This window comes from Heteronotia binoei, chromosome 13 (genome assembly GCF_032191835.1).
Source record: "Heteronotia binoei isolate CCM8104 ecotype False Entrance Well chromosome 13, APGP_CSIRO_Hbin_v1, whole genome shotgun sequence".
Classification (NCBI taxonomy): domain Eukaryota; kingdom Metazoa; phylum Chordata; class Lepidosauria; order Squamata; family Gekkonidae; genus Heteronotia; species Heteronotia binoei.
Window position 1 is genome coordinate 21,772,576 of NC_083235.1, and position 13,257 is coordinate 21,785,832.

The 13,257-nt window shown below is 46.4% G+C and overlaps 2 protein-coding genes across 3 annotated transcripts in view; one reads left to right on the plus strand and one right to left on the minus strand.

The window, feature by feature from the left end:
- SLC48A1 (solute carrier family 48 member 1) overlaps positions 1 to 13,257 on the minus strand; it is a 456,994-nt gene that overhangs the window by 212,932 nt on the left and 230,805 nt on the right. The window lies entirely within an intron of this gene.
- The window catches only part of LOC132581729 (E3 ubiquitin-protein ligase TRIM58-like), a 31,939-nt gene that overhangs the window by 4,026 nt on the left and 14,656 nt on the right, over positions 1 to 13,257 (plus strand). Inside the window, exon 2 of one of the 2 annotated variants that reach the window (XM_060253121.1) lies at positions 2,196 to 2,291. The exons of the other annotated variant lie outside the window; for it this stretch is intronic. Within the exon in view, the coding sequence (XP_060109104.1) occupies positions 2,196 to 2,291 (96 nt within the window). The remainder of the gene's footprint in view (positions 1 to 2,195; positions 2,292 to 13,257) is intronic. 2 annotated transcript variants of the gene reach the window in all.

Below are 13,257 nucleotides of genomic sequence, written 5' to 3' on the forward strand. Positions count from 1 at the left end.
AATCTGACTTTACATTTGTGCCTTTCAACAGCAGCCAGCTTTGCAGAAATTAAGCTGGTAAAGTTTTGCTTTCCCCCCCACCTCCTGGTAGGAAGATCAGGAAAGGTTTGCCTTCTTAATATTTACATGCAAGAGAACATTCTTCAATGCAGAGCGGCAAGATTCATTGAGATGGCTTTTGCTTGCCCGCTGCTTTCATCGCCTCTTCCGTATTCTTGCAGTTGGTGGTATCCCTTTTTTTGCCTCCAGGGACAATGAGTGCAGTCCCATGACTTGTGTTGCCAAGTGTTTTTTTTATTAGCCCTGGCTCCTGTGTTTTTAAGAGCCCCGTGGCGCAGAGTGTTAAAGCTGCAGTACTTCAGTCCTAAGCTCTGCTCACAACCTGAGTTTGATCCCCGGGGGAAGCTGGGTTTCCAGGTAGCCGGCTCGAGGTTGACTCAGCCTTCCATCCTTCCGAGGGCGGTCAAATGAGTACCCAGGTTGCTGTGGGGGAAGCTTAGATGACTGGGGAAGGCAATGGCAAACCACCCCGTAAAAAGTCTGCCGTGAAAACATTATTGTGAAAGCAACATCACCCCAGAGTCAGAAACGACTGATGCTTGCACAGGACCTTTCCTTTCCTGTGCTTTTAAAGGCAGTATTATTATTATTTTAAAGGCAGTATGCCCTGTGGGGGAAATAGCGGGTGGTAATAACAATTACCTCCATTTTTAGGAGATTTCATCTGCTGATTTCTGCAAAGCATTACTTTCTAAAGATACTAGAGCAAGGCAGGCTGGCAAGCTTCCTTGGTCAGTTGGTACATGAATGGGCCAGGTTGGGAAATCCCTGGATATCTGAGGGTGCAGTTTAGGGAGGGACCTCAGCAGGGTATAAACCACCCTCTGAAATATCCATTTTTTTCCCCTCCAGGGGAACTGATCTTTGTTTTCCGGAGATCAGTTGTAATTCTAGCACAAGGGCGGACAAACTTGCTTAACGTTCCTACACTATCCACTACTAAACAAAAGTTCTGTCAGGACTTTTCAGTTTAGAAAAGAGATGGCTACGGGCAGACAGGGTCAAAGTTTATAAAATTATACACGGAGTGGAGAGAGTTTACAAAGAGAATCCCCCACCCCCCAAAGTACTAGGACTCGAGGGCATCCAATGAAGCTGGTGGGCAGTAGGTTCAGGATGGAGAAAAGGAAACGCTACTTCCTTGTCTCCTTGCTCAGGCTCTTCTTTTTCAGCTCACTGCATACAGCAGCAGCTACTCTGACTCCAGTCTTCCTGTCCTTAAGCTCAGCTGACCTCTTGTGACATCATAATATAGCTCAGCTTCATTGTGACATCAGCGCTGCCCAGCCGGTCACTGAAAGAGACTATCCGATAGGCAGTAGGTTCAGTTACACGGAGAGTCGGGTGAGCAATAGGTTCAGGACAGAGAAAAGGAAATACTAATTAAACAGAGAGTGGCATTTGCCACCAGAGACACTAAGCCTCTGAATCCTGGAGCCAGGAAGGAATATCAGGGGAAGACCTTGGCCTCTATGCCCTGCAGTGGAACTGGGTGGCCATGATGTGAGACATGATGCTGGACTAGGTGGACTATCGATCTGATCCAGAGGGGCTCTTCTTTATGTTCCTGTATGAAGGTCTTGGCCTCTATGCCCTGTTGTGGCCCTTCATAGGAAGTGGTTGTGAGACAGGATGCCAGACGAGGTAGACTGCTGGTCTGATTCAGCAGGGCTTTTCTTGTGTTCTTATGTTCATGAATGCAGTTGCTAAGAGTCCACCCCAAAGGATGTGTTCTTCAGTTCTTTCAGTTTCCCAATTTCCTCTTCTTGAAGCAAGCATGTTGGCTACACTAGGAAACAGTGGCAACTGCTTTAGGTGCCTGGCAGTGTGGGGAAGGAGAGTCTCCTTTTCCTTGTTTTCTGCCCAAATCATAGTATTTTAGATTGTTAGGATGGGCTATATCACCCCAAACAAGCGATGCAAAGTCCGATATTTACTGATCATGCTGGTTTCGCAGCACATCTCTGGCTGCCTTATCACTGTCTTGCAAAGTCAAGCCATTGGGGAAGTCAGATCACTCATTTCTATCTTCACTGCCATTTTTTTTGGTGCACCTAGCATTGTGCACATAGATACATAAAGTGGATATCTACCTGCTCCATTTCCCCATCCACAATATTGTGCTTTCTCCTTAGATTAAGCTCCAGGAAGCTATGGATTTTCTGAAGAAGGTGCTGGGAGAAGCAACCAAGCTGGAGACCCAAGAGGAAGAGAAAACAGCCCAGTGGAAGGTATGGGTCGAATCATTTTGTTGTGGTTACTTACTATGGAGCTCCGTGGATCAAGCTGCAAGCAGATTGTTAGAGTGCTGAAATAACAGGGTTGAGATCTTTAAAAACAGGGTGCAACTGGCCATCTGTAACAGCAGACTTTGGAGCTGAGGGTGACTGAAAGGTCCCAAAAAGTAGAAATATGAAACTCTCCCACCTCTTGCTCCTACACCTTCATAACCTGTGCATCCTTCTACAGGGCAGTGCTTGCATAGACCAGGGCTCCTTAACCTTTTGGAGCCTGTGGGCACCTATGGAATTCTGACACAGCATGTTGGGTGCAGCCAGGGGTGGAATGCTAGCAGGAGCTCTTTTGCATATTAGGCCACACACCCCTGATGTAGCCAATCCTCCAAGAGCTTACAAAAAAGAGCCTTGTAAGCTCTTGCAGGATTGGCTACATCAGGGGTGTGTGGCCTAATATGCAAAGGAGCTCCTGCTAGAATTCCACCCCTGGGTGCTGCTACAAAATGGCTGCCACTGACTGGCTGCCGAAGGAGCCGGGTCCTGCCATATAATGCTACAGCCTATACGAGTGAGCATGCGGCCGGTGCTCTGTGGCCTGCACTGGCCTATAGAGTACCGGATCCGCTTCAAGGTGTTAGTTCTGACTTTCAAAGCCTTACACGGCTTGGGACCAGCATACCTGCAGGACCGTCTCTTCCCGTATACACCCCGGAGGTCGCTTCGTTCAGCCTCCCAAGATAGGCTGACTGTCCCCGGCCCAAGAGATGCAAATCTTGCCTCTACCAGGTCCAGGTCCTTCTCAGTCCTGGCTCCAACCTGGTGGAATCAGCTCCCTATAGAGATCCAGGCCCTACCTGGCTTACTAGCCTTTTGTAGGGCCTGTAAAACGGAGCTGTTCCTCCCGGTCTTCGGATGAGGTGGCAGGCATCTGCCCATTAGATCAGTTGGCCTCCCCTACTGTATATCCTACTGCGCTGATTCACTGCACTGTCCAACTGCACCATCTCATCATAATTGTTCTGGTGAGCTATTTTGTTTATGGAATAATTGTAATTGCTTTTAATTAATTTATGATTTTATTGTGATTTTTATTTATGTTGTGCTCCGCCCTGAGCCCCTACGGGGGAATGGGCAGAATATAAATAAACTATTATTAATATTATTATTATTAATAATAATACCTTAGTTTCATAGCAAAGATCCTTCTGTTAGGGTGGCAGCTGCTGCCAAAGTATTTTAAAAATCTGCACAAACCTTCAGAGCTCCAGTGACCAATCAGAAGGCTTGCTGGTCCAAAGCCCCAAATGGCCCTGCCTGTTCAGTGGACACCAGCAAAGGTATTAGCAGGCACCATGGTCCACTACATTGGGGACTCCAGGCCGGGCTTTTTTTATAGAAAAAGCCCAGCAAAAACTCATTTGCATATTAGGCCACACCCCTGACATCAGCATTGTTCCACACAGGGCTTTTGGGGTAGAAGAGCCCAGCAGGAACTCATTTGCATATTAGGCCATAACCCCTGGCACCAATCCAGCTAACTGTTCCTGCTCAAAAAAAGCCCTGACTCCAGGTATAGGCATATGCTATGCATGTGTATGTGTGTGTGAATATGAGTTTTATTAAAAGGACATTGGAGGTCCATTAGATCTCAACTCATGTGAATGTAGGGTTGCCAGTCCCCAGGTCCCAGTGGGGGTTCCCCCACTTTTGGGGGCTTCGATGTGCTGCCAGCCAGCTGGCCAGTGGGGAAAACCTCACCCCGGACATTGTGCAGGGATGCTCTGGTATTTGGGCAAACTCTGGTTTTGAGGGCAAAACCCCCATAGAGTTTTACCCAAATACCAGAGTGTCCTTGATGTGATGATGTCACTTCTGGTACCATCGCCTTGGGGACGCCACACGATGGCCCTACTCACGCCCAGAATGCCTTCCAAATTCCCCTGCCAAGCAGGCAAGGCGGCCCGTCAACCCTATATGAATAGTGGAAAATATTGCATGTCTTTGGTACTGGATGAAATGATCATGAAAACTCATTTAACAATGCAACAGTTAAAATAGTTCATGTTGACACAGTTGAATGCAGATGGGATCAGGGGATTTTTTCTGCTGATATGGTTGATGCTTTTTTCAATGCCCTGATTAACCCCTGGAATGAGGAAATGACCTGGGCAGCTGACATGATGATTCCTAGACAATCTCTCTCAGGTCTAAGAGCCTGGGTAGCTGAAGGTGGTGAAAAGAGAGAGAGAGAGAGAGAAAGAGAGAGAAATGGCTAGAGTGAGGGTGGACAAAACTTAAGAAGAAACCAACAAGATGCAAACTAAAGCTCACTTTAAAGCGTACTTCCCAGTGGTGATAGTGGCTAGGAAACAATACTTCCCTGCCACTGTTGCATATGTTCGGTGTAGACCTGTAGAATTCTTCTAGGTGGTCAGAGATCCAGGGCTGGAATTCTAGCAGGAGCTCTTTTGCATACTAGGCCACACACCCCTGATGTAACCAATCCTCCAGGAGCTTACAAAAAAGAGCTTTTGGTAAGCTTTTGCAGTATTGGCTACAATCAGGGGTGTGTGGCCTAATATGCCAAGGAACTCCTGCTAGAATTCTACACCTGCAGAGACCTATTAGATTCCGGCCAGTGGGAGGAGACAGACCCCCTGCAATCATTTTGCTAAGCACTTCGCAGATCAGATCTCTTGCACCCCTTCCGATTTGGACTCTACTTTAGAAGCAACATGATCAGATCGTTTCAGGATGCTCCAGTTTGCTCAGTTGTGTGGGATACCTATCGGCTTGTCCAGTCTGAGGATGTGGACAGGATTCTTGGAAGTCTGGGATCTACCAATCGATTCACTTGTTTTGCCCCTTTCTTCTCCTGGTTGCTTAAATTTGCTGCGGGCAGGGTGGCTGACCGACTGGGTCAGGGAGACAGTAAATGCCTCCTGGATCTTGGAGACTTGAATAACTACCATCCAGTCTCCAATGTACCATTCTTGAGCAAGGTTATTGAACGTGTTGTGGCTGGGCACTTTCAGGGATTCCTTAAGGAAAAGGATCATTTGGCTCTGTTCCAGTCTGGTTTCAAGCTTGAAACAGGCTTGGTTGCTCTGGCACAGGGGTGGCCAAACTGTGGCTAAGGAGCCACATGTGACTCTTTCACACAAATTGTGTGGCTCTTGAAGCCCCCACCACTCTGTTGGCTAGCTTGGAGAATGCATTTTAAATTAAAGTTGCTTTCTTTCCACCTCTCTTCCTTCATCTCTCCCCATCTATTTTCCTTCCTTCCTTCCTTCCTTCCTTCCTTCCTTCCTTCCTTCCTTCCTTCCTTCCTTCCTTCCTTCCTTCCTTCCTTCCTTCCTTCCTTCCTTCCTTCCTTCCTTCCTTCCGTGGCTCTCAAACATCTGATGTTTATTCTATGTGGCTCTTACATTAAGCAAGTTTGGCCATCCCTAGTCTGGTGGATGGCATGCACCGGGAAATGGACAGAGTGAATGTGATCCTGTTATTTCTCCTGGACCTAACAGTGACTTTTGATACTCTGGATAGGGTTGCCAGGCCTCCACAACGCACTGGCAGGGGGTGGGAGGGAGCGATGTTGCCAACTTGGTGATGTCACACAGAAGTGGTGTGGGCAAAAGTCTATGGTAAAATCACCCTTGAACCATAGGAAAGGAAAGGTCCCCTGTGCAAGCACCAGTCGTTTCCGACTCTGGGGTGACGTTGCTTTCACGTTTTCATGACAGACTTTTTTTTTTTTTACGGGGTGGTTTGCCATTGCCTTAGAGTTTTGCCCAAAAACCAGAGCATCGCTGCATGACATCCCTGATGTGATGTCACTTCTGTGTGACATCATCAGGGCTTTTTTTTTTAAAGCAGGAATGCAGTTCTGGCTGGCTTGGCACTAGGGGGTGTGGCCTAATATGCGAATGAGTTCCTGTGGGGCTTTTCCTCCAAGAAGAGCCCTAGACATCATCATGCTGTTTAGGGGTGGTGTTTCCCCTGCCGGTTAGTTGGCAGGCAGTGGGCAGAAGCCCCCCAAAGTGGGTGTTCCCTGCCCCACCTGGGGAATGGAAACCCTAACTCTGGAACTCACTCCCCAGGGAAATTCCTCTGTCTCCCTCTATTGTTGTCTTCCACCAGTGGATGACAATATAATGTGCATGTGTGAGCCAGGCTGGATATTAGGTAGAAAGGATTTGTATAAAGAGGTGGGTTTTTTGGCTTTGACTGCCACCTTGTGACTGGTTTGAACATAAGCACATTAGAAGAGCTCCGTTAGAGACTAAACTGGTTTTTGGCGGTTTACATTTGCGACGCAAAAGCCGCGGGACTTTGCGGCTCTTCCAGGTTCTGCGGAGCAATTAGTGCGAAATCCGCGTAGACGCTGCGCGGTGAAGCGGGACGTCACTCCGGCGTAAGGTAAGTGCGAAAACGCCCTAGAGGTCTCCTCAGCCATCATCCTGCTTTACATAGTGGCCAGTGAGTTGCTTTGGAGCGCCAACAAACTGTGTTTCCCCCTGGGGTTGCCTCCTAGCACTGCTAGATCTGAATATGGAGGTTCCCTGTTGATATCATGGCTAGGAGTAGTCACTGATGAGCCTGTCTTCCATGAATTTGTGTAATCCCTTTTAGAAGTCATCTCTGCTTGTGGACATCACAATTTAATTAGTTTTTGGGTACCGAAGTATTTTCTTTTGAACATCCTGAATATGCTGTGAGAACAGAAGAGAAACCATGTTGGATCAGGTCAGTGGCCCATCCAATCCAACACCCCGTGTCACACAGTGGCCAAAACCCAGGGGCCATCAGGAGGTCCACTAGCAACGCCAGAAACCTGGAAGCCCTTCCACATTGCCACCCCCAAGCACTAGGCGTACAGAGCATTACTGCTCCAAACACAGTGTTTCATCTATATGTTGTGTATAATAGCCACTGATGGACTTCTGCTTCGTATGTTTATCCAGTCCCCCCTGGAAGCTATCTGTGCTTGTAGCTGCAACATACAGCAGTATAACAAATATATAAAAAGAAATAAAATAAGATTGCAGAGAGCAGCAGTTCAATTTTATAATGTGTACAACAGACAAAGCAAATTGAAACCCCCTTAACTGTAGGCATTAACTGTAACCCTGTTCCCTTTATAACAAGGTTCTTGTAAAACATCGCATTGCCTGTCTACCTTAGGGACCGTCTCTCCCCATATGAACCCCAGAGAGCACTGAGGTCAGCCGGGAAAAACTTGCTGACTATCCCTGGACCGAGAGAGGTGAAGTTGCAAAGCACCCGTAACCGGGCCTTCTCCTCTATAGCCCTGAGCCTATGGAACCAACTTCCAGAGGAAACGCGGGCCCTGCGGGACCTAGAACAGTTCCGCAGGGCCTGCAAGACCTTCCTCTTCAGACTGGCTTTCGCTGATGAAAATGGAAATTGCGAAAGAAACCGCCATCAGAAAAAGTAAACATAGCATTAGCACTTTTAAAAATTAATCAATTTAATTTTAAAACTTAACCAGATTTTAATTAAATGCTTATAATGTTTAATGTAATTTTATTCATTTGTATAATTTAACTCTGAACTATGTTGTTAGCCGCCCTGAGCCTGCTCCGGCGGGGAGGGCGGGATACAAATAAAATTTGTTGTTGTTGTTGTTGTTGCATATCTTCTGCAAGTCATTCCACCAGGTGAGAGTCTCAATAGCTGTGGCGTTTTGTACTCGCCGGGGTTTCGATGATTATTTGATTGTTTTTATTTTACAAAATTGATACCCCATCTTTCTACCCTCATAATGGACTACCAAAGGAGCTGGCAAACTAAAAACATACATAATAAAACCACGTCTTAAAATAATTGAAAAACAAAAGCACATCATAAAAACAAATAAAACCAGAGCTAAAGTACTTGCAGAAAAACATCAAAACAACAATTCAAAAACAAGGCAGGAAGGAGGGGAGGGATCATTCAAGGATGTCAAAAGAAACAAAGAAGCCGCCACCTACGCCACCAAGCCGTTGGAGATAGTACAAACTAAACTCCTGCGCAAGGTTCTGTTTGTTCCCAGTTGTGTGCCAAACACTGCCATCAGGTTGGAATCTGGCATCCCAAGCATCGAGACGTCTATGTGGTTAAACACCTTTTGTTACTTTTTGAAGGTTCTCTCAAAGCCAGGTGGCCTTCCCCATCTGATTTTTTTCGACTCTTTTGTGGCAACTTGGGAGAAAAGGTGTCTAGATCATTTTAGACTCTGTGATCTCTCCCCTGAGTCCCTAGCAATGATGGAACTGAGGGATGCGAAAGAACTTCTGCGCCTGAGGTTGGTTGAGCTTGAACTGAGATCTGCTAGAGCTAGTCTTTCTGCGCACATTTTCTTAGGGAAGCAAGCCGAAGTACTGTCCCCAGCCAGGTATCTTTTCAACATCACTATCCCAAAATATCGGATAGCTTTCTCAAAAGCACGACTCAACGCACTTTTCTCTTCGGTGCTTTTGGGACGTTATGCTGGGTACCCATATCTGGAAAGATTGTGCCCCTGCAATTGCAATGAGGTTGAAACAACTCTCCACATCGTTTTGCAGTGCCCTAATTACAATGACTTGAGGGCAAGATTAATCTCTCCGATTCTCGGGTCCTTGGCGGGCAGGCAGGAGGATGAGCAAATTGCCTTCCTCCTGTCTGACGCTCATTCTGATGTTTCATCTAAGATTGCCCATTTCTGTTATGCTGCTCAATTGGAAAGGAGGGAAATTGAGAGTGTAAATCTTGGTTATGAGTTTTAACAATATGTGTAATAGTAGGAGTCAGGAATTTTGTGTAAGAGGTGATGGGTTTGTTTTTATGATTTTGTTTTTGTTTGTATTAAGCTGGTCGGATGACCGTGAATAAAGAACTACTAGACTACTGGTGGAAACCGGCAAACAGAAGGGGACTTCAAGGGCAGACCCATGTAGAACATTTTAAAGCAATCTAGCCTCAAAGTCAGCATAGATCCACATGATCAAAATGGTTAGATCAAGGCAGGAATCTGTCTTCCGGGCTAAGTGAGGATGGAATAAAGTTCCATTTACATGTGTATGTGTGTCCCATCCACCCACCCTGGCTATTTTTCTTCTAAATCGAACAGTCTCAGATTTTCCAGACTTCCCTCCTAGGAAAGGTGCTCCAGCCCCTTAGTTATCTTGTTTGGGTTCTTCTGCATTTTTTTTTTTCAGTTTGGACCACTACATAGGAAATTATTGTAACATTTTGGATGATGGCAGAGAATGCTATGTAGGGTTGACAAACTGTTTTTTCTGCTGACCATGATCCTTTAGCAGTAGAAGAAGAAGAAGATATTGGATTTATATCCCGCCCTCCACTCCGAAGAGTCTCAGAGCAGCTCACAATCTCCTTTACCTTCCTCCCCCACAACAGACACCCTGTGAGGTGGGTGAGGCTGGAGAGGGCTCTCACAGCAGCAAAGGACAACTTCTGCCAAAGCTATGGCTGACCCAAGGCCATTCCAGCAGGTGCAAGTGGAGGAGTGGGGAATCAAACCCAGTTCTCCCAGGTAAGAGTCTACACACTTAACCACTACACCAAACTGGCTCTCCTGTAGATTGAAGGCAATGGCAATTCACCCCGTAAAAAGCCTGCCAAGAAAACATCATGATGTGACGTCACCCCATGGGTCGGTAACAACTTGGTGCTTGCTCAGGGGACTACCTTTACCTTTTTTCACCATGAGAAAAGAGCATTTAGAATCACTGAGCTGGAAGGTGCCATATGAGTTATCTTGTCCAATCCCCTGCTCAATAAATGATTAGCCTAAAGAATCCCTGACAGATGTTGAAGACTGCCAACGAAGGGGAGCTCACCACCTTCCCAGGCAGGCAATTCTAAAGCTGAATGACTCTTAATATAAAATATTCAGCAGGTATGCTTGGGGGGGAAATCTCCCCCTGCTAAATTTCTGCCTGTCGAGCTGCACTGAAAGGTATAAGAACAGAGCTGAAAATGGTGGCAGATCTCAGCTGGTGGGCTGTAGAGTTCATGCATGCCAAAGTGAGATCCTCATACTGGACAGTGGAAGAAGCAACTGGGTCATTTCCTGCAGATGTATCTGCCTCTTCTTCACTCATGCCAACTGCTAACGCGGAACAGTGGTTGTGTCAGCAGGAAACTGTTCTGGTTGGCTGGCTGGGGAAAACAACAGTTGCCCAATCTGTTGATTTAAGTCCTCTTGATTCTTCAAGTGGAATGCAGCGGGGCTCAATAGTTCTAGGTTTTGCCCACTTTGGATTGTGAAACTCTTAGAAATTCAGGGGTAGTGCCTGGGGTGGGTGAAATTTGGGGAGGGAGAGGAGCTCAGTGTCGCTCTGATGCCATAGAGTTCAAAGCTGCCATTTCCTCCTGAGGAAACTGATCTCTGCAGTCTTGGGATCGATTATGGTTCTGGAAGAAATCCCGGCTTCAGAGAGTCAGTTTGGTGTAGTGGTTAAGTGCACAGACTCTTATCTGGGAGAACCGGGTTTGATTCCTCACTCCTCCACTTGCACCTGCCATAGCTCTTGTAGGAGTTGTCCTTGAAAGGGCATCTGCTGTAAGAGCTCTCTTAGCCCCACCTACCTCACAGGTTGTGTGTGGGGGGGTGGGGAGTAAAGGAGACTGTGACCACTCTAAGACTCTGAGATCCAGAGTATAGGGCAGCATATAAATCCAATATCATCATCATCTTCTTCTTCTTCACAGTGAGGTTGGTAGCTGTATTCAAAACCTCCCTGCAGGACTTCACCCCTTGACCCTAGATACAACAGGTGCTGGTAGCACAAGAGGTAGGGTTGCCATCTCTGGGTTGGGAAATACCTGGAGAATTTGGGGGTGGAGCTGAGGAGAGTTGGGGATGTGGGAACCTCAGTAAAATAATGCCAGAGAGTCCAACCACCAAAGCAGCCCTTTTCTCCAGGGGAATCAATCTCGGTTGTCTTTGGAGATCAATAGTAACAGTGGGAAATCTACAGGTTGGCAGTCCTAGAAGGAGAGGAAGATGGCACTAGGTTTTGTTCTAGCTTGACATGTAACAGAGTTGAATCCTGATGCTGGAAACAGGGACTAATGTCTTCAGGGCTTAGGAACGCAGTTACAGCTGGCTTGGCACTAGGGGGTGTGGCCTAATATGTAAATGATCCCTGCTGGGCTTTTTCTACAAAAAAGCCCTGAATGTCTCCATTCAAAGAAACCCACACCCCATGCCCACCAGTATTCCCCTAATTTTGCAAAACATTAAACTGACCCAGCTGCGTGATTGGGGGCTTTTTGCCTCCATCTTTTCAGCAGAATCCTGCAGACGCTGCCTGTGTACCTGAATCAAATGTTTTGACATAAATGATTCAACACTAGCCTAAGCCAATCATGACAACACAGCCAAATTATTCCAGGGCCCTTTTAAATCTGCCACTTGCCTTCGGATGTAGAGGAATGTGGGTGTAGAACTGCAGGATGGGAAAGGGGATCTGATGGACTTAGCCTGCAGTCAATTGAGGGTATTGTTACGATCAAAGCTTTCAGAATTAGGAAACCCCCTTAGCAAGCCCAGCATTTCCTTCCTTGATGTCCTACAAGTCAAAGTATGATGGACTGTCAAGGGTTAATGCCTAACGGAGTCTGAGAACCTCTGAATGACAGCTTGTTCAAGTGAAATTCTGTTGGGAGAGTCAGTTAAGAAATGACAGTTGGAAACTGCAAGTTGACAGTTAAGCCCTGACTGTGGACTGGGAAAGAGGCAAAAGGAGTGAGTGGCTCAAGGAGGATCCCCCATTCAAGTTAAAAAGGAAAATTACATCTAGTTAAGAGTGTTGTTGTTTAGATCTTTGATTAGAGGAAGTTGTTCTATGAACATAGAAGGATTTTTTTCTAGACTGAGACTGTGCAAGTTACTTCCAAACATTTAAGCAATGTAAAACAATACTAAACAACCTTGCAATGGTGTCTCCCTTACCTGTACTGGCTCCAGCTGCATAGCTGTAAACGTAGAAAAAAATCCGGACACTACATTCTGGGTTGAAACAGGAGACTACTCATACAGGGTATCTGTGATTTAGTGGAACACACTCACCTTGTGAAAGATCAACTGTTGAGAGACTGTGACATATGTTGGGCTTTGTATATATGAATTAAGGAACTGGACATTGAATTGATTGTGATGTTGATATTGTAGATGAATATTGTTGTAGTGATATCTGGAAATAAGGCTGAGAAATTAAGAGAAATGGACACATTAACTTGTTAGTAAGTACTTTATTGTGCTATTATCACAGTTTCTTGTTTTTTGTATCTCTAATTGTTGGCTGTGATACCCTCCTTTTCTGCTTCCCAGTGGTCAGGCTCAGGGTGGTTTACATCAAGGTATATAGAAAAACAGATTAAAACCAACATAAAACAGTAAAACATCAGATTCTCTTAAAAATCAGATGGTATCAAAATCCCTATAATGCCCCCCATCTCGCAGCACTATCTAAGTCCCAGTGGTGCTGATATCTTGCGGGGAGGGGGGGTGGAAGTGGGGGTGCCAAGTTGAACCATTGCTGCCCTCATTGGAATGCCTGGCAGAACATCGCTGCCTTACAGGCCCTCTGGAAAGGTAGTAAATACCACAAGGCGGGAATTTGGCAGAGACTTCCACCAAGTTGGGGCCAGGGCAGAAAAGGCCCTGGCTCTGGTTGAGGACAGCCAGATAGCTCTAACGCTGGGGACCACCTGCAAATGTTGATCACCTGAGCATGAAGCTGTCCTAGGGGTACACCAGGAGAGGCGGTCCCGAAGGTCCGTAGGTCTGTTAAGGGCTTTAAAGGTCAACACCAACACCTTGAACACCAATACTAAACAACCTTGCAATGGTGTCTCCCTTACCTGTACTGGCTCCAGCTGAAAGCTATATAGCAGCAAACGTAGAAAAAAATCCGGACACTACGTTCTGGGTTGTACCAGG